Below are 22,774 nucleotides of genomic sequence, written 5' to 3'. Positions count from 1 at the left end.
CTAGCGCTGGGGCTTTCTGGCCTACTTATTTCTCCAGAGTTTTAGTAATGGTGATGATATGTGCATACATATCTAGTTTTCTTCACAGTACTGCAACCCCAAACATGTAAGGATTGAGGGTGAAGAAAAACAGAAAGTTTAATTGGGAAGGCAGAAAGATGGTTGACAATAAGACACAAGCTCTAGAAAACACGGACCAGAGTTACAGAAGAGCCCAGCTGAAGCCGGGCATGGCCGACTAGCAGGTGAGCAGGTACAATGATGCGGCCCAGACCTGGTTGGAATCTCAAGGTTAAGGTTTAGATTTCTGTTCTCCTACTTCCTCATTTAGATAATGAACATAACCTCACCAAAATTCAGTTCTCTCATTTGCGAAATAGCCTGGACCTTACACTCAATACGTGTTAGAATCTGCTTTCCTTCAATACCTGGACATCAATCCCAGGTATCGTGTTTAGACAGAAACCCTACCCTCATGTCCCAGTTCTACAACTGTACTTTAAAACATGAGTTTCTGATGCAGTCTGCATTCCATTCTGGAATTTCCTGTTTCCTTCCCATTGCTTCCTATTTCTCTAGACCAATTGTGTCATCTGTTTGGTAATGGGGCTTCCCTGGTAGGTATGAAACCCATAACAAAGCAAAGGATACATTCTTTACTTTAAAAAAAATAAACAAATTTGAAACCAAAGTTCTAATCTTGGTTAGAAATCTTTCAGATGCCATTGGAAATCAACAGCTTGATTTACTGAAAAGGGTTCCCTCTCCAGGGAGGCACACAGGCTGAAAAGGAGAAGCAATGAAGGCACCTTGAGGCCATCACCTTATACAAACACAAATCATAGTCATTAATAATAAACACAGAAAACTAAATGGTGATAAATGACAGCATCTTGAAGTAGACAACTCTTTCTCTCTTCCCTTCCTTTCTTCTGCTCAGGCTCTTCCCGGGGCAGAGCTAGGCCCGACTCAGCCTTCTGCTCATCCTTGCTGATTTAATTCAATGAGCCGACCCGCAAACACAGCCAGGGTTCCAATAATGCAGACGAGCATGAAGACCACAAGGAGGATGTGGTCCATCACCATTGCAACGTACTTCCATTCCTCGGCCGCCTGGGAGGGAAGAGGATTTAGACAGCATTTCTTGAAGGTGTTCATGGGTCCTAATGTTCATGCCATGCATCATCTATGGACCCTTCTACTGTCCATCTCAATATGCTCAACAACCATTGGCTGGCATTAAACCAGTTGCTGTTGAGTCAGTTCCAACTCACCAGGACCCCTTGCATGTCAGAGTAGGAACTGTGTGGTCCACAGGGTTTTCTCACACGTTACCAGCATTTCCATGGACTCACCGCGTTGGGATGGCCTTCCCTCTGAGCTGCCTCGTGGTGAACTCTAACTGCCAGTCTCTTGGTTAGCAGCTGACTGTGTTAACCGTTCCCACCACCTGGGACTCTATTATGATCTTTATTTTTGGAACAGACTATTCAGAACGTGACAACTCACCAAGGGGTCTAGAGGAGTTCATCAAGGCACATCTAGGGTCAGTAGCTGCCTATTCAATGTCAGCCTACCCGTTAAGCCCAACCCATCTGTCTACGCCTGCGCATTTGATCACTTAGACCCAGAGAGGAGGATGTCTAGCCTGCAGCTTACGTTGTTGGACTCCTGGTCCGACTTCATGGTCTCTGCTATGTACTTGATTCCCTCGATGGCACTTTTCACCTCCGGGTGTTTGATCAGGGGAGAATGGAAGCCCACGGGAGGAGGCCCTGGCTTCCCCGAAATGTCAGAAATATCAATGTCTTCTGTAAAAATCTTTCGGTCTTGTTTTTCTCTGGACGGCCTTTTCATTGTGGAGAAAAACATGATATTTGGGATAGTGTCGATAAACACCTAATACGAAGAAGAAATCCGCGTGTGAAAATTATCGTCCAGGGGCAAGCATCAAGCATTTTTGAATTAGCAATGCGACCCTGGGCAAGTCTGTCACTTCTCTGGGACTCCGCCTCCTTGTTGGGTTAACAGCAATGACTATGTCATGTGACGAGTTCGCCACAAGAGGGAGCCTGTGTGCAGCTCACAAGAAACAAGGAAACTCAAGCTCCAGGAGTCCTCACCGGCACCGCTTCTCCGAGGCTCTGGAGGGGTCCCAGCAACGTGTTCTCAAGAGAGAGGCCCCTCCTCCCCAAATATATACGCTTCTGGCCTCACAAAACCACTAGATTGTTTTCTTCCATTTCCTGTTCCCAAGAAACCGCAACATGGGTATTGCTAGGAATTATCTAGTAGTCTTTACAGATGTGGGTGTTGTTAATCTCCAAAAAGAGTGCATCACAAGCAGTGGTTCTCAATTCTGGACAAATCTGTTGTATTCTTCACAAAAGACCTTGGACTTTAATATCTCTATGAAGTTTTATATTGTGTGATATTGTGTATTAACACATTTTAAATTCAATACTGTAAGCTTTTGAGACTAAGTTCCTCACTAAACTCACTTTGGGACAATCTCTTATCAAGGCCCCAAATACTCCCATCTCTAACCCTCTTTCTAGTTCTCAATAGTTGATTCCACTGGCAAAAAATAAGCAAGCTGCCCATTAAGCAGGAGATATATACACAAACATCTCAAGAATTTCACAGCGTTTGAATAAGAAGACACCAGGTTTATTAATCTTCTCTAATCAAAGATATTTTTTCAGCTTCAATTTGGAGTGGGATTTGTTCATTCTGTTTTCCTTCTCTCCCTGAGAAAGCTACAATATTTTAATTATTCATCCCTATAAAGGAGCTCTGGTGGCATAGTGCCTAACACATTTGACTGCTAACCAGAAGGTTGGCAGTTCAAACCCACCAGCTGCTCCGTGGAAGGAAGATGGGCCAATCTACTTCTGTAAAGACTTACCACCTCAGAAACGTGATGGGGGTCGCTCTGAGTAGAAATCGACTCAATGGCAGTGAATTTGGTTTGGAGTTTTTTGAGAAAGAGGCCAAAGAAAGTTCCTTCCAAAAATCCCCTATAGCTCAGAAAGAACTTACAGTTCCTAGGTACCCATAGTGTTAGCTAGAATTCCATTGGCTACATGAAAGGGAGCTTCCTGTTCATGGTGTCCTGTATGTCTCTATAATGATCTCAAATCCTATAAGGTATAAGTCACTACTATGCTTTCAAATTACATTTTATATACACAATCAAAACATGAACTTAGAAATAGAGGTATGTCTTCCTTTCTGAGACTCTCTAACTGTAAGTCATTAAAAACCTATAAATTATAAGAAACTTATTTAGAAAATTTCTAAACTTAGACCTAGGAACATGGAAGTATGTGAAGAACATGGTATATAATCTTTAAGTTGACTTTGACCTGACGGGCTGTGATTAGAGAAGACATGACATAGCTAATCTTTGTAAACTGACCTTGAGACATAAATCTAAGTGAACTCCCTATCTCTAACCTTGAAGAAAAGATGTGTCACTCAGCTGATCTCTAATTGGGAGGAAAGACATAATATACTAATGTTTGACATCACACTGGCTCTTGTTGTGTGGAGCCAAGGTGACAAATTCACATATGCATCCTAAATTCCCGCTCACTCACTGAGAAAACCAAAAATGCACTGCCATTCAGTTGATTCTGACTTATAGTGACCCTATACAACAGGATAGAACTACCCCATAGGCTCTCAAGGCTATAAATCTTTATGCAAGGAAACTGCCTCGTCTTTCTTCCACAGAGCAGCTGGTGGGTTTGAACCACCGACTGTTGGGTTAGCAGCCAAATGCTTTAAGCACTATACCTCCAGAGCTCCTGCCCTGAGAAAAGGCAGAAGCAAACATCAAGGGGCTGCTGAGACTTTGCCCACTGCTGCTGACATAGGACCCGAGCTATGAAGGACTTCTGTCAAGTTCAAGTTAGTAAAGCCTCCCTCCCAAGACTTCTCATTAAAGGCAAAAGCTTGAAGTCTAGAGATTTAGACTCTAATCATTGAACTAACATTGTGATTGTAATTATTAATTCTGATTCTCCAGTTTAAAGTGTATGTTGTGAGGGTTTACTTGTGTGCCTTTGCCATGACTACCTGGCAATGAAATAAATGAGTCTATGCATGTCAAACCAGAGTATTAATTTTCTAAGATAAAACCTACAGACACAATGTCCTAAAGGGAACACTGCCCTGTACCCAGCTTGCAGGGGCCTTGCTCACCTTCCGGACCCACTCAGGCATGGTGTGTGTGCTGGGTGAGCGGTGGTGCGTGTTGATGACAACCACGGTGATGATGATGGAAGCGATGACAAACACCATGGTGAACAACATGTATTTCCCAATCAGGGGCACAGCACTGGAGGTGGATGGGATGAGCTCCACGATGACCAGAAGGAACACAGTCAAAGACAGCAAGACAGAGATGCTCAGAGTCATCTTCTCCCCTAGGAAGACAGGAAGAAGAACACAACAACCCACAGACCCAACGATGAGAGGAATGTGACCAGCATGGCTTCAGAGCATTATTCTAGACTCTGATGTTTTTCTGCAGAATTTCCCTTGTGACCTTGGCACCTTAACTCCTCCATGGCAAGGAGCAAGTATTGCCCATAAAGTCTGCCAAGCAGGATATAGCTGCTTCGTGTCATGCCCCAGAATTCCATTTCGTGGTGGAACCCAGGGAATCCTGAGAGGATCTGGGCAGGCAAAGCTCTCCTTCGGCAGCAGAACGTGTGAAACCTCACAGAACTGAACTGTAACCTGGCCTCCTGTTGCCCAGCAGATGGGTGGGTAGCCCTGCTGCTGCCACTGACCTGAGGGATTATGTATATATATAAAGACACTATAAATACATAATATTTATATATATGTATATATATATATATATTTGTATATGTATTTATATATAATGTACTTATATAAAAATTAATATAGTATATAAATTATATATAATTTTCTCATTATGGGAGTAAGTGGCAAGACCAAAAACAAGTAAAGGACAAAATCTGCAAGGTCAAGTTCTCCTTGGCATACCAGTGACTTTACACCACTCACTTTCTCATCTCATCTAAGAGGCAATTCTTCTTTCTTATTTTTAGCTTTTTTCCCTCCTTCATATTAAGGGAACAGGGATTCCTCCTGCATCCATCTTGCTTCTTCAAACCCTATGATTTCTGGGTAGACAATTCTCTATCTGAGTATTGGTTGGGCAAGCATGGGAGGAAGTCAGGGAGTTTTTTGTGAGGAGTTGCCCTTCTTAGATGCAGCAGATAGCCAGTAAAAGGAACTTTCCTTGGCCTGCTCTTGCTATTTCTGTTCTTGGAAAAACCGTGGTTTGCCTTGATTAAAAGGGTGGAGCTTTTTAACTAGTAGATAACTTATTAGCCACTCCTATTCCCTATTTTTTGACAACTTGTATTCTTAAAAAATCTTTTTTTTGTTTGTTTGTTTCCTTTCCTGCTCCCATGGGCTAATGCAGTCCACAGATGTCTGTGTTTGGTAATTACTGAGCTCATACACCACTTGTCCTGGAAAATGCCAGGAAAGCCTTGTAATGACAAGCTTCTGCTACGGGCAGTTCAAGGTCATCCGTCATCAAGCTTCGAGTAGCACTCTCACTTGGATAATTATTTGTGTTATAGTCTGTCCAGATGAGGCTTCCAAGGATTTTCCAAGCAGACCAGGAATTGCGGAGCTAGTTTCTTTCCAAGTGCTACACCCTCAGATAGAGTGAGATGTGAGGGCATGTGCCAGACTCAAAAACAAGTCAATTTAATTTCTTCATATTTCTTCAATGTTCCTCCTCTTCCTCCATTACCCTCAATCCCAGTCTGAGTTTTCTAACCCAGCTTCACTCCTGCAGCATTTTGGGCTGCACAGATGAGCCCAGATGAGCACGGTTCCTTCCTGCCCCCCAAGGAATCAACACTCTGTGAGGTTGAAGCAAACATGTAAACTGAGAAGGGAAATGAATAAGATGTGAGAACAGGAGTATTTTCAGGATATGGAGAAGACTAGGAGAAAACAAAAAGTCAATTCTACCTTTTGAAGGCTTTTTCACAAAGTGAAAAAGAAGACATAACATATTTATCAGTTCATATCATATTTCCTGATTAACAATAATAATGCTGTTAGTGACAATTTTTGACTCACGGCAACCCCATGGGACAGACGGGAACTGCCCTCACGGGGTTTTCTAGCCTGTAAGAATCTTTACAGGAGCAGATCACCAGTGCTGTTTCTCCCACAGAGTCGTTGCGTGGGTTCAAACGGCCAACTTTTTGGTTAGCCCCTCAGTGAATCCTTAACCATTGTACCACCAGGGCTCCTTAACAGTAGTCGGACATCTATCAAGCACTTATTCTAGTCACTGTCCTAAATGCTTTACAAGCGTCTATCATTTCATCTTCACAACCTCTCTGATTAGTTTCCGTGGTGTTTTCTATATTCACCTTAAGAAGCGTCATTTGATTAAAAAGTTTAAAAAAAATTGCACTTGTGGTCATTTGTTTAACAACGAGGACAGTCACTAGGACATACCTTCTGGGGGAGTGAGGCACTCTGTCTTATTGTGTGTCTTATCACTGCCACGGGAGCTCCCATGGCATAGTGCCTAAGGTATTTGACTGCTAACCAGAAGGCTGGCGGTTCAAATCCACCAGCCACTCCTTGGAAAGAAAATCGGGCAATCTACTTCCATAGAGATATGGCCTCAGAAACTCAAGGAGGGGTTGCCATGAGTTGGAATTGACTTGTTGACAATGAGCTTTGTTTTGTTTTGGTATCACTGCCACATAATAGTTGCCCAACAAATACTTGTTAGATGAGGAAGTGAATAATCTTTTTGTTTAGTTGTTGGAAAGTTAGATTTAGACTTTTTTTTTTTTTTTTTTTTTTTTATCATTTTGATATAGTTGCTACCTATGGTAGCATAGTGCCTAAGGCACTTGACTGCTAACCAGAAGGCTGGCGGTTCAAACCCACCAGCCACTCCTCAGAAGGAAGGTTGGGCAATCTACTTCCATAGTGATACCACCTCGGAAACCCAAGGAGGGGTCGCTATGAGTCGGTCCGACTCCACGGCACATAACAACACAACACCATGAGTTTGAAGATCTGCATCATCTTTCTTTTCTCCCCAACTTGTCTTCCAGAAAGTGTCTGTGAGGAGTGACTGGCTGGCAGGAGTGTGTGCCTCTCCCCACTTTCCTGTAGGTTGTCGATGTTTGATGAAATTGAGTCACAGATGTGATTACTCGGTAGGACATAAGTAAGTTGTCCAGGCTGATATATGAGAAAGAATTCTACTTGGTCTCATGTATAAAGAGACTGCCACCTGGAAAACAGAAAGGCAAAAGTGATTTTCAAGGGTTAAGTAGTGGGTAGAAGAGTTCAGGCCTAGATTAGTCAATATGTGGAAAATGACTCCACAGGGAGAGTGGGCATGAGTTGTGTTTGTGATGACGACTCAGTCAGCACGTTTTGAGATCAAAATAGGTATTCAGCAAATAATTATTAATGGTTAATCCATGTTAACTTAACCAGTTGATGTCAAGTTGACCCAAACTCATGTGTGTCATGGCATCTCCACGTGTATCATAATAGAACTGTGCTCAACAGGGTTTTCAATGGCTGATTTTTCAAAAGTAAATCACCAGTCCTGGACAGAGTGGGAGAATAATGTGGAACAAAACTAAAAATCATAAAAATAAATAAATAAAAGGGGCTAGGCTTGCTGGGCTGATAGAGCCTGGTGGAACTCCTGAGACAATGGGCTGTGAATGCACAGGGAGACAGCTTGGGGGGCAGGAGTGCATGGAGGGAAGGACACAGGGAAGAGGTAACTACGGGGAGGAAGTGGGAGGAGAGCTGTTGCATTGTGGGAAATTGCAGTCAACGTCATGAGACAAAGTATATGTGAGCTGCTGTATGGAAAATGAAATTGCTCTGTAACCTTTCACACAAATCACAATAAAAATTGAAAAAAAAAAAAAAGAAAAGAAAGTAAGTTGCCAGGTTTCTCTTCTGATGCCTCTGAATGGACTCAAACCTCTAATGTTTTGGTTAGCAGTCAAGCACATTAACTGTTCACACCACCCAGAATCTGCTACATTAACTCAAATAGAAACCGAATTTACTGCCATAAAGTTGATTTGGACTCATGGTGACCATCAGTGGGTTTCCAAGGCTGAAATCCTTACAGAAGCAGACTGCCTCATCTTTCTTCCATGGAGCAGCTGGTGGGTTCCAACCCCACACCTGGTTAGCAGCCAAATGCCTTAACCACTATATCACCAGAGCTCCTTCTATGTTAATTAGACTGAACTATTTACGTGCAACTTTAGGGTCATGTGCAACTCTCTGTCTGCTCTGTGTGTCTGTCCCAGTTGAGAGTTCCATCCACAATGACCTCCACTGCTGCCGCTGGCCACTTGGCAAGTGCATGTTCCCAGTGGTAATGATTTGGATCTGCCTGCCTGTATTTGTTTGTTAGCACATGATTCTTTCTGGCTTTCCCCAAAATAGCAGCATAAGACACATCAGCATCAGAAGCAGTAGTCATAGCAACTGCACCCACCTGAGTCTGTGGGCAGGTAGAACACGAGGCCCGTTAGAAAGGAAAAGAGCAGACAGGGAATGATGACGTTGACGATGAAGTAGAGAGGCAGGCGCTGCATGACGAAGTGGTAGGTGATGTCCAGGTAGGGGGTGCTGGGGCAGCAGGCATAGAGCACCTGGTGCTTCCAGCCCCAGGACTCCTTGATCACCCACTCGCCGCTCTCCATGAAGTTGCTCAGGTCAGGGTGTTCGCTTTCCTGAGAAGGTACAATGAGGTTTTGAAAGCTCAGCCAAGTCACCCTGCCAACGGGCAGGATTTCCTAATCAGCTGTGACAAGACAACAGACTCCAGCTCTGTCTGTCACAGACCCAGAAGGGAACCTGGGCCATTTCCGCTTTGGGAGCTTAGATTCCTTTCCTTTGGACTGCTGGGATTCTCTATTTTGGCTACACATTTGAGTCCCACAGGAGATTTTAAAACACAATGATTGATGCCTTGTTTTAGAAATGAGCCAAGATGGCCTCCAACTATTGGCCCTGGGTTATTTCTTCATAACAGGATGAAGCCACTAGCCCCAAAGCCCTCCTTGGCCAAACTCCAAATTTCTACACATTCAATTGTTTTAAACCAAAGCAAACCAAACCCACTGCCATTGAGTCAGTTCTGACTCATAGCAACCCCTCCTTGGGTTTCCGAGATGGTAAATCTTTATGGAAGTAGATTGTCCGGTCTTCCTTCCACAGAGTGGCTGGTGGGTTTAAACCGCCAGCCTTCTGGTTAGCAGTCAAATGCCTAGGCACTGTGCCACCAGAGCTCTCCATAATTGTCCTAAAAGTAGCCCAAATAAGCAAAGTTCTAGCCATTTAGAGCCTGCTGCTTTGCATACCCTCACAAACTGTGCGCAGCATCTGCTAGCCTTCGGAAACAGTTGTTGCTGAGGCGATTCCAACTCATGGTGATCCCATCTGTGTCAGAGGAGAACTGATGGCCAACTTTTCCAAAGTAGACAGCCAGGCCTTTCTTTCAAGGCACTTTGGAGTGTCTCCAACCTTTCGGTTAGCAGCCGAATGCATTAACCTTTTGTACTATCCAAGGACTCCTCTGCTAGCCATAGATAAGATAAACCCTGTAGTTATAAAGACCTCAACCTGCTACTGCCCTTCAGAGCTCTCTGATCCAGACTCCCCACCTTGCTATTGATAGATATTGCCTAGATACATAAGCCCCCTCCTCTGCTCCCCACTTATCCCTTGGCGTTCCTTTGCACTCTTCCCCTCCTGGCAGGCCCCTGAGCCTCTTGCCTGTGGAAGAGTTCATTGCTGCAAGGACTTATCCTGCATGCAAATCTTTCAAACTTTTGGCTCCAGTAAATAACTTGTTTTGCAACAGTGCCATGTTGTGGTCGTATCATTTTGCTTGATCAGCTTCAAAAGCCCTCAGACTCACTTACATGCCCTAGACCCCCTACCCCCAAAACTGATGAAGCCAGCATCCTTGGGTTGGAAATGCAAATTCTCAGCAGGAATTCAAAATGGAATGAACCAATTTGAAAAACTGGTTCTAATTGGTGCTGAGAGCCTATGATTCCAGAGGGACAGAAGTCAGAGACTCGAATCACAGCTTTCCTGAATCCGACCTAGTCCACAAGATCACCACGTACCGCGTTGATGACCACCACAGAGCCATCATAGGTCCAGGTGCCCAGCTTCATACTGCAGTTCTGTTCATCAAAGGGAAAGTGGGTGACGATGATCTCACAGTAACTTTTGAAGATGGCTGGCGGTGTCCACGTGATGTGGCCAGTGTGGTCCAGGAGCACTTTGGTGAACTTGACAATGGCAAAGTCACCATCTGCACTACAATTGGGACAAAAGAGGAATATGGCTCCAAGTGACAGATGAGCCTTCAGCTCTGCTTAGAGATGTTAATAGGAGACAGCTGTTAATTATTCAGGTGCTAATTATAGAAGCTTTCTTTTGGGCAGTGTTACTTTTTACCTTTCACAGTGATTCTGAAATTTGTCTAAGAATAATAATCATTGGGGTGCTTGCAAAACCAAACCAAACCTGGGCACCACCTTAGTGCCTGAGGCATTTGACTGCTAATCAGAAAGCTGGCAGTTCAAACCCACCAGCCACTCTTCGGTAGGAAGACTGGGCAATCTACTTCCATAGAGATATGGCCTCCGAAACACAAGGAGGGGTGATAATGAGTTGGAATCGACTCGACAGCAGTGAGTTTGGTTCTTTTGGCTTGGGCACCACCTTAACCCTGAATCAGAATAGCTACAGAATATCAAGGAGGGAGGGAAGAATCTAAGGGTCTACGTTTTAAAAGGAATAACAGGTAACACTGATCTACTGTATCTCGATTCTTTTCTTTTTTTCCCTCAGTCCTCAGTAGTATTTGTATTACTGATCTCCATCTGTCCCCTCCCCAATACATTTTGAGAGCTGACAAGGAAAAAAACAAGAATGTTTAGTAAAGTCACCTCCAGGGGCTCCCGACTATGAGACCTAAGTTAAAGAAGAGGTCCATACTTCTGTAAATATTATGGGGAACTACATGGTGGGGTCACAGACTAGGATGCCTTCACAGCCAGACCAGACAGGAATGAGTCGGGGTATAGTGAGGGGAGGCGCCAGCTCTCAGCTAAAAAAAGCCACCACTCAGCTCTGCCCATGGTGTTCACTGGAAGTGGAGGACCTAGGGACCAGACTTTTGGATTCTTCAAGAGAAATTGGAAATCCTGATTTTTAATGCAAAATTCCCACATTTTTAAATGGAATTTTTAGAGAGGCTAAAAATCTAGGTGATGTTTCTTGATTTTCAAAAGTTGGCAATAGTTTTTTTCTCTCTCTCTCTTAAAAAGAAAAAAGAAAAAACAGTTGCTGCTGAGTTTAAAAAAAAAAAAGATAGGTGCTAAACAATAACAATAAGCTGTGTCTTCAGGCCTCATTCAGCGAGCAGTTTACTCTCCCTGTAAAAAGCCCGTGTTCCAGGGGCTTGGCAGAAAGCAGAGTAGTAGAGAGGTATCTAGGGTGTATGTAGACTGGGGTTTGCCTCGGTGGGATTTGGAGGACCCAAGGGTCCCTCAACTTATGAGGTAAGGGAGTTTCTTTCTAGGTATTTTTCCTTTGCATTAGGGGGGCTCTTTATCCAGAAACTGTGTGGCTTTGGACTCTCTCAAAAGACCCACAGAAGACTGTGACAAGTTACTGCAGAGCTGATTCTGAGTCATACCTACCCTATACGGGTCAAAGCAGACCTGTGCTCCATAGCACAGGTTCAATGGCTGGTTTTTGGAAGAGGCTACCCAGGTCTTTCTTCTGAGTGCCTCTGGGTGGACTCAAACTGCCAAGCTTTCAATTAGAAAACCAAAAAAACCAAACTCACTGCCATTGAGTCAATTCTGACTCATAACAACCCCCTTTGGTTTTCTGAGGTGGTAAATCTTTACATAAGTAGATTGCCCAGTCTTCTGCCCATGGAATGGCTGATTGGTTTGAACCACCAACCTTCTAGTTAGCAGTCAAATGTCTTAGGCCCTAAGCCACTAGAGCTCCTTTAGAAGCAGAGAGCATTAACTACTTGCACTACCCTGGAACTCCATAAAGGGCCTTAGATTGTCTAAGTCTCTTTCTATGCACAGGTGAAACAGGGTTCTTTCCCCATCAGGCTGCTCCTGGGTGAACTTGTCAAAAGGCCCAGAGGATTTTAATTGCTTCCCTCAGATCTTACTGAAAAAGACATTCTGCTCTATCAGCATGTTTCTCCAACGAGGTTACACAAATGATTGAGTAATATGGCTCGAGATTGAATCCCAACTATAACTAGAAAATATGAGGTAGAAAATCAAAGCTGAGGACTCCTTCAAGGGTATCATTTTCATTCCACAGCCCTTGCCACATTCCCTGATATCGGCGAGAACGCACAGCCTGCTCTCCCGTCCAGACACATGTCGTATAATGTCAGACCGTAAATCCTCCAGGCCGGTGTCGAACGCTACTGCCTAGGAAGGATGCTGTTTGAAACGAACATTCCCTGACAAATGAAGGGCATATGATAATGAACGTTTCATTAAATCGGAACGTCTTGAATCGCATTATAATTTCACAACATGCAGTCTGTCATGGAGTCTACTGGATGGGTACGCCGGCTTCCTGGGCCTTTCAGCAGCACGCAGCGTCATGGGATGACGTGCTGGATGTGATGAATAACAACCCCCAGAGGCTCCAAGCGATTTGGTAGGAAGGGCATTTAATTCCAAGGAACTCATTATATCAAGTTTGGGTTCCTTGGATACTTGCCACACACCCTTCAGGAGCTCTCAGGGATTAAATGTCCCCCACCCCACCACCCTGATTCAATTTGGCTCCGATAATTGTTTCTATTCATAACATCAGACACCATATGGCACCCCTAGCGTGTCAACTTGGCTCTTGGTTTTTAAGGATTATTTAATGTTAACGGCTGTGAGAAGCCGGCAGCCCTTCCGCTAGGGCTCTGCAATGGTCCCCCTCTGCCCCTCACCCCTGACGGTCTTGCTCACTTGTTGTACAGAACCAGGTCTGGGCGCCAGATCTTTTCCGAGGGAACGTGGATTTTTTTCACGCCTCCATAGTCCTCTGGATTCCATTTTAGCTTGTAATCCACCCATTGCTAGAAGTGAAGACATTTAGCCAATTAAAAAGCTAATTTTTTTTTTTTTTTTTAATGTCAGGTTATCGAGGGCTCTGAGGGGCATGTAATTCAGACATTGATAGAATTGTGCTCCCCTGAGAAATATTAGATTCAGAATTCAGCTTTCCAATAAAAAGTTATTTAAAAAAAAAAATCAGCTTTCACTGTAGCAGACAATAACAGGTAACACTGATATTATAGGAGCTCTGGTAGCATAGTGCCTAAGGCACTTGCCTGCTAACCAGAAGGCTGCAGGTTCAAACCCACCAGCCACTCCTCGGAAGGAAGGTTGGGCAATCCTACTTCCGTAGTGATACTGCCTTGGAAACCCAAGGAGGGGTCGCAATGAGTCGGGGCCGACTTGACGGCAAATAACAACAACAACAACAACTGATACTATAGCACAGACTATGCAGGCACTGCTCTAGGTACTTTCCCTATGTTAACTAATGCAGTCCTTACCAGGACCCCATGAAGAAGGAGCTATCACAGACCTCATTATACAGATGAGGAAACAAAGGCACCTGCAAGGTTATGTAGCTGGAAGTGGCAGGTCCACCACACCACATTGCCCATACCCCAAGACAGGAAAGTGATGCCAGTATGAACATATTCCTCAAGCAGGCAATATATATATATATATATGTATAATCACTACATATTTTTCTGTATGTTGTTTTGTTAATTGCCTTTGAGTTGATTCCAACACATGGTAACCCTGTGTGCACAGCATGGCACTGCTCCATAGGGTCTCCAAGGCTGTGACCATTCAGAAGCAGGTCAGCAGGCTTGCCTTCTGAGGTGCCTCTGGGTGACTTTCAGCTGTCAGCCTCCTGGCTAGTAGTCAAGTGCTTAATCACCACCCAGGGACTGAGCCTTTCGTCTCTCTCTCTCTCTCTATATATATAATCTCATATTTGTGTAAAAACAAACAAAAACATATGTTCAATACAGCAAATTTATGTAACACAGAAAAAGTTCAAAGTTAAAAAAAAAAAACCAACATGACCTATAATTCCATCACCTCAAAATATCCACTTTCAATATTGAGGTATATATCCCTATAACCCAAAGTGATTTCCTCTGGGCCCAGGGTGAATAAACACAATATAATACAATCATCCAGTGGAATGACCTGTTTCAGACGAACATTGGTTGTCACAATCTGATTTACTTCATCCTGAAAAAAGAGAAGATACATAATGAGTGGACAGGGAGGGCAGTCACGAGAGAAGGGTGCCTTGGGAGAGGGGTGCTGTGGGAGCCCAGAGCTCTCTTCTCACCACATTGATGAGCTGGATCAGCTGCAGGCCCACGGTGACCTCCACGACCTTACGGTGGTCTTCCACGGGGCGTACCACGCTGTTATAATTTTCAAATAGCTTTGCCACCAGACGGGTCTCATGCTGGGAGCCCAGGACCAGGCCAGCTGAGACAGGAAATAGCACACATACTGTCAAGTTTGGCTCCAGCATCCCATTCACACTAATGAGTGATTGAGACACAGCCCGCTAGGGGGAGACACACAGGCCACCTTGCCTAAGTGCTCTCCAATGTATGTAACGATCATTGCCTTAAATTCCTCTCTGAACACAACTGCTGCTGTGGTCTCTTCCCAGGCAACAGTAGGGATGTGCCAGATTATCGTAACACTTGTACTTGGGACAGGTGAAATTCCTCAACACAATTTATCCCAGAATCAAGTTTGTTAGGAACATGGCATATGCAAGAAGGAAGGTCCACAGGAAAGCCAGTCTCCATGAGTCATGTCGTGGTATAGTAAAATCTCGGAGACACTGGCCTCGGATCTCATGACACTGTGAACAGCCAGAAATTGCTGCTGCTGGTACATGTCCCTGTTAAGTTGTTAAAATAGAGTGAAAATTATCTGCTTTATTGATTTGGGCTTGGGACTCCTATTTGGAACATGAGTTTTGTTCTTCAGAATTGAGAGCAATATCATTTTAGACTTTCAGTATCCATTACCCTTTTATGTCCAACATGTTATTTAATCCTCTAGCCTGAGGTGGGAGTCCCTGGTGGTGCAAATGGTTAATGTGATTGGCTACTAACCAAAAGATTGGTGGTTTGAGTCTACCCAGAGGCACTTCAGAAGAAAAGCCTGGTTATCTGCTTCCGAAAAATCAATCACTGAAAACTCAATGAGGAGAGGATGAAGAAATGGAATGGTTGGCTAATTGCCTCCGTGAACAACCACCTCCTTTGCCATGGAACCAGAACAGGATGGTACCTGGCTACCATTACTGAATATTTGGACCAAACATTCTATAGAAGAATCCTGATCAAAAGGGGGAAAATGTGAAACAGAACTTCAAATTCTCATGTCCTCCAGATTTTCTGGAGCCAGGAGGCTGGATGAACCCCTGAAATTATCACCCTGACATAATCTTTAAGCCTTAAACTAAAAATATCCCTGAAGTCTTTGTTAAAACTAAACAATAGTTTGCGTAATGAGTGAAAAATGTCTGCATTGAGCATTAAGAGGCTGGCAGTTCAAACCCACCAGTCACTCCTTGGAAGGAAGGTTGGGCAATCTACTTCCATAGTGATACCACCTTGGAAACCCTAGGAGGGGTTGCTATGAGTCGGGGCCGACTCGAGGGCACATAACAACAACAACAAACGGGATCAAATTGACAACAGCAGCTTGAAAGGTCAGAGAGGAATCTTATGGAGCAGTGAGTTTATGTTAACAGGGAGGAACAACTCAGAAAATGAGGGTGAGAATGATCATCAGTGTAATCAACGTCACTAAACTATACATGGAGAAGGTAGAATTGGTTACGATTTGCTGTGTGTTTTCAACAACAACAATAAAAGAAATAAAATTTTTAAAAAGGAAAACCCTATGGGACACAGTTCTACTCTGCTACATATGGAGTCACCACGGTGGCATAACTGGGGAGGGAGGGGTACAGACCACAAGGTGACACCGTCAAGGGAGTGACATCAAAAGGTCTACAAAATTTTTATTCAGTGTTTCAGCAGAAAGGTGTTATTTTTTGTAAAAATATCCCTGTAGTTAGTCACAACAACAAAACATTTTCATAAGCCCAACTTACATATATCAGTATACCTACAAAGCTAAAATTCTATGCTAATTTATTTTTTGAACCTTCTAATGTGCTATGGTCGGAGCTGTCATTATTAATTAATCACAATGATGCTGTGAGTCACGTGGATCTGTCTGTACATGCTACAAACACTATTGTTTCCATTGCTGCAAGTGTTGGTGTAGTTGCTGATTTTGTTAAATTTTCTGGTGTTTTAGCTACAATACTGTGGTAATTCGTATTTGTGAACCTATATCTATAATTTATTAATATCTAAAACCTATAACTTTTTTGAGAATGAAGTAGTAATTAAAGGAAAAGGAGAAAAATCAAAAACCGTTCGCTTAGTTACTAACAATGTTGTAATTCAATGTAGAAAGATTTTACAAAACAATTCTGTTGTTAGTGCTCATATAATCTAACAAATATTACATTTAAACAATTTTACAGCTGTACTTATCACATATTATTCTATGATTAAAATTGATAATGAACATTACTAAGGATTCTGTATGATCTGGTATAGGAGGAGATCTGTGTGGGCAGCAGGGTGACACCATGAGTTACCTACCATACAGGGTGACACCAACCCTATTGATGTCAGTGGGTCACTATGAGTTGGAATGACTCAATGGCAACTGTTTCATTGTATTTTGTTGTTGTTTTTGTTGTTTTGGTTTTAGCTTGAGGGAGGGAAGCAGGCAGGCAGGCAGTCATTCTTTCCTGAGATTCAGAAAGGTTGGAGGACTTGTCCAAGGTCATGGAGCTAGTAAGGGCAAAGCTGTCATTCTGCATTGTGGTCCTGCACTCTTACTTGTATAAGTGTGCTGGGGCTGTCCTGGTAACCTCACTACTGCATGTCCATTGTGGTTATAAGAAAATGTGCTTCAAATTCCAACAAGTGTCTTATGAAGCTCTTTGTAACTCAAACCCTTATTGGGAACTACCGGCTCAGGGTTGAGAGAGGAAGCAGACACACGAGACATTTGTCCTGATTCATGTAACCTGAGTCAGGGCCAAGAAAAATTTAAAAATTGAGCGAGATGTTCTCCCCTTTTTGCCCAGTAGTGTTAACCTGTCACCACCAAGGCAGGTCATTATTTTTCTTTTTTTGTTCTTTCTTGGATCCAAAATTTGAGTTTGTCAACAAAATAATTAAGTAAAAGTTAACTACTTTTCCTATTTTTATTAATCTAAAAATAATAGCTAATACATCCAGCTTGCTATGTGTCAGATACTCTTCTATATAATATTGTCTTTCAGTCCTCACATTTGGATGAGGCAGATACTATTATTGTCCCCACTTTACAGATGAGAGAGTTGAAGCACAGAGAGGTTCAGTGATTTGCCAAGATTTCCTAAGTGGCGGATCCAGGATTCAGATTCAGAACCCATGCTCTCAACCACTCTTTTCCAGTACTTCTCATTCAGAACTTCAGAACAGCTTGAAATAACCAATGCAAAGCAATGAATCAATTCATTTTCATTCCTCTAAAATGTGTGTCTAATTAACCCATAGAGCTTCAATAAAAGGCTTATCTCTTCATTAGCCCATTGAATCCTTCCAATAACTTTTTACCTGTATTTTTGTTGTTGTTGTTAGTTCCTGTTGAGTTGTCTATTTGACTCATGGTGACGTCATGTGTGCAGAGTAGAATGCTCCTTGGGATTTTCAAGCTGCGACTTTCCAGAAGCGTGTTGTAAGCCCTGTCTTCTAAGGTGCTCCCAGGTGGATTCAAACCGCCACCTTTTTGATTAGTCGCCAAGCACTTAACCCTTTGCATCACTCAGGGGCTTCTGAACCCCTCTCCAGTCCTCGGGTGATGCAAATGGTTAACATGCTTGGCTGCTAACCAAATGGTTGGAGGTTCAAGTCTGACTAGAGGCACCTGAGAAAAAAGGCCTGATGATTTACCACCAAAAAAATCAGCCATTTTTCTAGAGCATAGCTCTACATTGACATAAGTGGGGTCACCATGAGTTAAAATTGACTGCATGTCAACTCCTACTTTACAGATGTGAAAATGGAGATTCAGAGAGCTGGACAGTGTGTTCATGGTTTCATAGCTAGTTCACAGTGGTATTATAAACCAAGGCCAGTCTGACACCAGGGCCTGTGCTCACCACCCCCTCCCTAAAGGTAAATATGTTCTTTGCATTAGAATTTTTTTAAAGCATTATATGTAGCTTCAAGGGAGCTCTGGTAGCGTAGTGCCTAAGGCACTTGACTGCTAACCAGAAGGCTGGCGGTTCAAACCCACCAGCCACTCCTCGGAAGGAAGATGGGGCAATCTACTTCCATAGTGATACTGCCTTGGAAACCCAAGGAGGGGTTGCTATGAGTCGGGTCTGACTCAACGGCAAACAACAACAACAACAACATGTAGCTTCAATGTCTTCATCGTTACCTCCATGGACTCCATGTAGAAAAACCCTCCCTTAGCCTATGTCTTTATTTCTACTTTCTCAGTATTTCGGAGCCAAAAGTTCCAAGGTACCAAGCCACATGAGACTTTGCAAAGCTTCCACATGGCGTCTCCCCCAAACTACCTGCACTGAATGGCCCTTCAAAGGAGTAGGCTTTCTGAAGATCCAATTTTTTCCGTTTCCCCACTGAGTTCTGGGACATGGCAAGCCTTCTGCTTCCATTCAGCACTGGCAGGGACCACTGAGTACCTTGGCCACCATCAGGTCCTGGCAGCTTAGAGTTTGAAGCTATAGCTTTGGCATTGCCTTGGGTGGCTTATTTTGAAATGTCTGTTTATTCCAGTTTGACAGGAAGAACATACTAGGAAGTAATAAACAGCAGATAGTTGGCATTATGTAGCAGGAAAAATATGCAGGCTGACCCCATGGTCCACTGAGGAGAAGGGGGGTGAGGGAACAGGCACGGGTGGCATTCTAGTGACATTCACTTCCTCCTCTCCCACCCAGGCCAACCAACAAGTTGCGTTGTCCTTTCGTATTAAATTTCTAAGGCATTTTCAAGGAGGTCTCCATTTCTTAGAGACTACTTTGGGATCATTGGTATTCTTCCCACCTTCCCCCACCTTTTTTTCCACCTCCCAAAGCAGGGTAAACCATCAAGTTGATTCCAACTCATAGTGACCCTACAGGATGAAGTAGAACTGCTTCCTAGAGATTCCAGGGCCATGCATCTTTGAGGAAGCAGACTGCTCCATCTTTCTCCCATGGAGTAGCTGGTGGGTCTGAACTGTCCACCTTTAAGCAGCCGAGCAGCACAACCACTGCACCACAAGGGCTTCTTCCAAAGCAGAGTTGTTGTTGTTGTTGTGTGCCATCCAGTCAACCCGACTCGTAGCGATCCCCCCTCCCCTTGGGTTTCCAAGGCAGGATCACTGCGGAAGTAGATTGCCCCATCTTCCTTCCGAGGAGTGGCTGGTGGGTTTGAACCGCCAGCCTTCTGGTTAGCAGTCAAGTGCCTTAGGCACTATGCTTCCAGAGCTCCTCCAAAGCAGAGTAGACGATAGAAAAACTGCAGAACTCAAGATTCAGGAAGTCAGGATTCTATCATTTTCTTCCCTTGGTTTAGGGAGTTAGACCCTCATTTATGGATTCAATGAGTCTCAGTAAATACTTTCTTGTGTATAAACAAAAGATAAACAAGAAATGTCAAAGTTTCCCTTTTTAGAAAAATTATGTCGGTAATCTTCTTTACTCAGATGATAGTAATATTCATTTATTTTAAAATATTATCTGCAGAAAAGTGAAACAAGATCTGTACCTCACACCATACATAATTTATTCAAAAATATTTACTGAACATTTACTGTGTGCAAAGACAGTTTTTAGGAGCTTTGGGAGATTCAAAGGGGAATCTGACATGACTTCTATCTGCCTACACTCATGGAAATTGCCATTTGTCATTTACATAAACAACTGTGAACAAATTAGAAAGTAATATGCCATAAGAAAGGTGGCAAGGAAGTCTTTGGGATTCCTACTGCGGAAGAGGAATAGTTTGCAATTAAAGGGGCTACATAAATAGAACTGGAATCATCATTATGTGTTGAGCTAACCCAGGAAATGTGTCCTTGATATGAATGAGAATTTTGCCCACAGAAGACTGATTCTAAGTAGGGGAACTCCACCACAGTTTCAAAGTGTTCTTTTGTACCATAACACTTCAATCCCTGTTCTTATGTAGTGTAGAGCCCGTGGGTTGGGCAAAAGGAATTTTGAGCTCTTATCAGTCACTTTGGATAACTCTTATGTCAATCTGATACTATATCTCTCACTATCTATGATTATTCCAGACCATGTGTTCTGACTCTTTGTGTAACAAGTAGAATCTCCAAATGATCGTATCCCTCAAAATTAGAAATTAAAGTGATTTTGACAGATCAATTCATGTCTTCCAGCTTCAGTTTCCTTCTTATGAAAAACCAAGGCTGTTAGACTGTGTGATCTAGCTATAAATGTCTATGAGGCACTCATGTAAATTGATACCAGGAAACTCTAGGTTTAATCTAAATATATATCACATGCTTCCAAACTTTTCACAGGCAAACATGCATTTTTGGAGGTTCATGGTGTTTTAAGAGATTGCCTAAGGATTTTTATATGGAAGTACCTCACATAAGAATTTTCATTGAGTGTGAGTGTGGTGTTTGCAAACACATACACACACAAAAAAAAAAACCTCTACCAGACCAGCTTTGGTTGGATCAGGTCCAAATCCCACAGGATATAATTTATCCGGGTTGAGCCTATTTCCCTTAACTCTGCAATTGGAAGAAAATTAATAATAAGGCTTATTACCTCTTTTGCCCCAAAGTCCTGCCTTTGTCAAGGCAATATTAGAGAAGAGAAATCATAGAATGTCTGCCGCCTCATTTCTCAGTTGGGATGATATCACCAGTAAACTTTATATTAAGCAATCAGCAAACAGCTCCTATTTCCCTCCACCGGAAGTTTGGGATTCAGGATAGTGTTTCAGCTGCTGTGTTGTGACACATTCCAGAGTTGAATGCAGGTCAAGGGCTGTGCAAGGTTTTATAGTTTCATTTCAAACTCAAAACCTACATTTAGTAATGTCCCTTTTTTAAAAAGGAGGCAGGAATACATTTGTATGGCCTTTTTTCCCTTCTAACATCAGAAGTTTTAAAAATTACAAAATATCCTATCTCTGCAGAGAGAGTTTTATTACAATTATTAATAGGTCTCACTCTCCAGCACATGTAGCTGTCAATCAATCCTCTTCATTATCAGAATTCTCCTAAGGCAGTAAAAGGACTTGTTAAATACATTTGAGATTAGAAGTCACTGCTCTATGTCCCCATAGTTCAAATAGGAAGGCAGTTCCAGGATGGTAGAAGTGCTGCCAAGTTTATTCATATGGGTGGGTGAGTCAGATGCCAACATGGATAGAGGAAAAGACCTGAATGTCTACTTTGTAGCCTTCAGCCAGATAGCTCTGATCTTAATTGAGCAACACAAACTACAAATCTGTATCCTCAAATTCAATCAAACCAATGTCAGCAAGAAACTGACAGAGCAGCCTCTGGCTGGTGAACTCCTGGGTCATTCTGCGTCCCCATCAGAGAAGCAAGACTTTGACCTGGGAGCTTCAGCCTCAAAGGAAAGGAACCCGCACCCAGCACTTACCTGAGCAGAGGCTAAGGAGCAGGAGGAGAGGCTGGGGTTCCATGACACCTGGGCACTGCTGTGCACTGGTAGCAGAGTGGTGGCCTGTGCCGCTCACTGGCACTCTCTGGCTGGATATTTGACTGTCAGGGAGCTTGGAAAGCCAGTCTGCTCAGTGAAGCTATTGTTTTACACCACCTGTTTGCAGCAGTGACAGCTGGGCTACCCTCAGCCCTGGAACTCAAGGAGTGGCTGGCTGAGTCCTTATACTATCTACAGGTGTGCCTCATTTTACACAATTGCTTTACCCTTGAATATTTGAGGGTGAACTTCATCATATTTTAGGTGCACCATGGATTGAGTATCAATAAAAACTTAAATTAAGTAAAGAACTATTTTGATTGGTGAACAGCAGCCTCCCTTTGGTGTAAATCAGAACCTCATCTATTTAGGTTGATTTGATTAAGGCTTTTTGGTCTGGTCAAATAGACAGATGTTTATATGAGATGTTGGTTGTCCTAAATTGCAAAAGTGCACATTCTACAAACATGAAAACTCATTTCCTCTGGTTCAGGGTTAACCTGAGAATGTCTGGAACTTTTGTGACTCACTTTGAATGAATTTGAGAAGTGTGTGATTGGTGTTGAATCTGGGGCTATAGGTTCTGTGTTTGATTGGATTTGGCTTTTAACAAAGACAGCTTCTTCCATAAACTGGTTTTATTGGCCCCTGGAGTGGCTGTTCTAACCCCTGTATCTGTCGCAGGCAATACCTATCCCAAGATGGGCCATTAGCTGCATCAAACTGCCCCACCTCCAATATATTGTTATTCAAGTGAAACTCAAGGAGTAATTAACAGGAA

General features: G+C 43.1%; 1 protein-coding gene across 1 annotated transcript; it reads right to left on the bottom strand.

The window, feature by feature from the left end:
- Positions 1–981: 981 nt before the first annotated feature.
- CHRNA1 (cholinergic receptor nicotinic alpha 1 subunit) lies at positions 982–21,976 on the bottom strand. The gene is made up of 9 exons (XM_007940110.2): positions 21,934–21,976; positions 14,515–14,660; positions 14,367–14,411; positions 13,101–13,210; positions 10,209–10,404; positions 8,567–8,804; positions 4,210–4,433; positions 1,660–1,899; positions 982–1,113 (listed from the first exon to the last, which is right to left on the bottom strand). The coding sequence occupies exons 1-9, from the start codon at positions 21,974–21,976 to the stop codon at positions 982–984; spliced, it is 1,374 nt and encodes a 457-aa protein (XP_007938301.1).
- Positions 21,977–22,774: the final 798 nt, after the last annotated feature.

Source organism: Orycteropus afer, unplaced genomic scaffold (genome assembly GCF_000298275.1).
Source record: "Orycteropus afer afer isolate SDZICR_OR568_19922 unplaced genomic scaffold, OryAfe1.0 scaffold00001, whole genome shotgun sequence".
Lineage (NCBI taxonomy): Eukaryota > Metazoa > Chordata > Mammalia > Tubulidentata > Orycteropodidae > Orycteropus > Orycteropus afer.
Note: the sequence above shows the minus strand (reverse complement) of the source record. Positions and strands in the feature narration are given on the sequence as shown.

Excerpts from the sequence above, each read along its gene's own strand:
- CHRNA1 (XM_007940110.2), bottom strand. The coding sequence starts at position 21,976 with ATGGAACCCCAGCCTCTCCTCCTGCTCCTTAGCCTCTGCTCAG. Across the intron at positions 14,661-21,933 it reads GCTCCTTAGCCTCTGCTCAG|CTGGCCTGGTCCTGGGCTCC; the intron begins GTAAGTGCTGGG and ends TTCCTGTCTCAG. Across the intron at positions 13,211-14,366 it reads CCAATGTTCGTCTGAAACAG|CAATGGGTGGATTACAAGCT; the intron begins GTCATTCCACTG and ends CTTCACTTCTAG.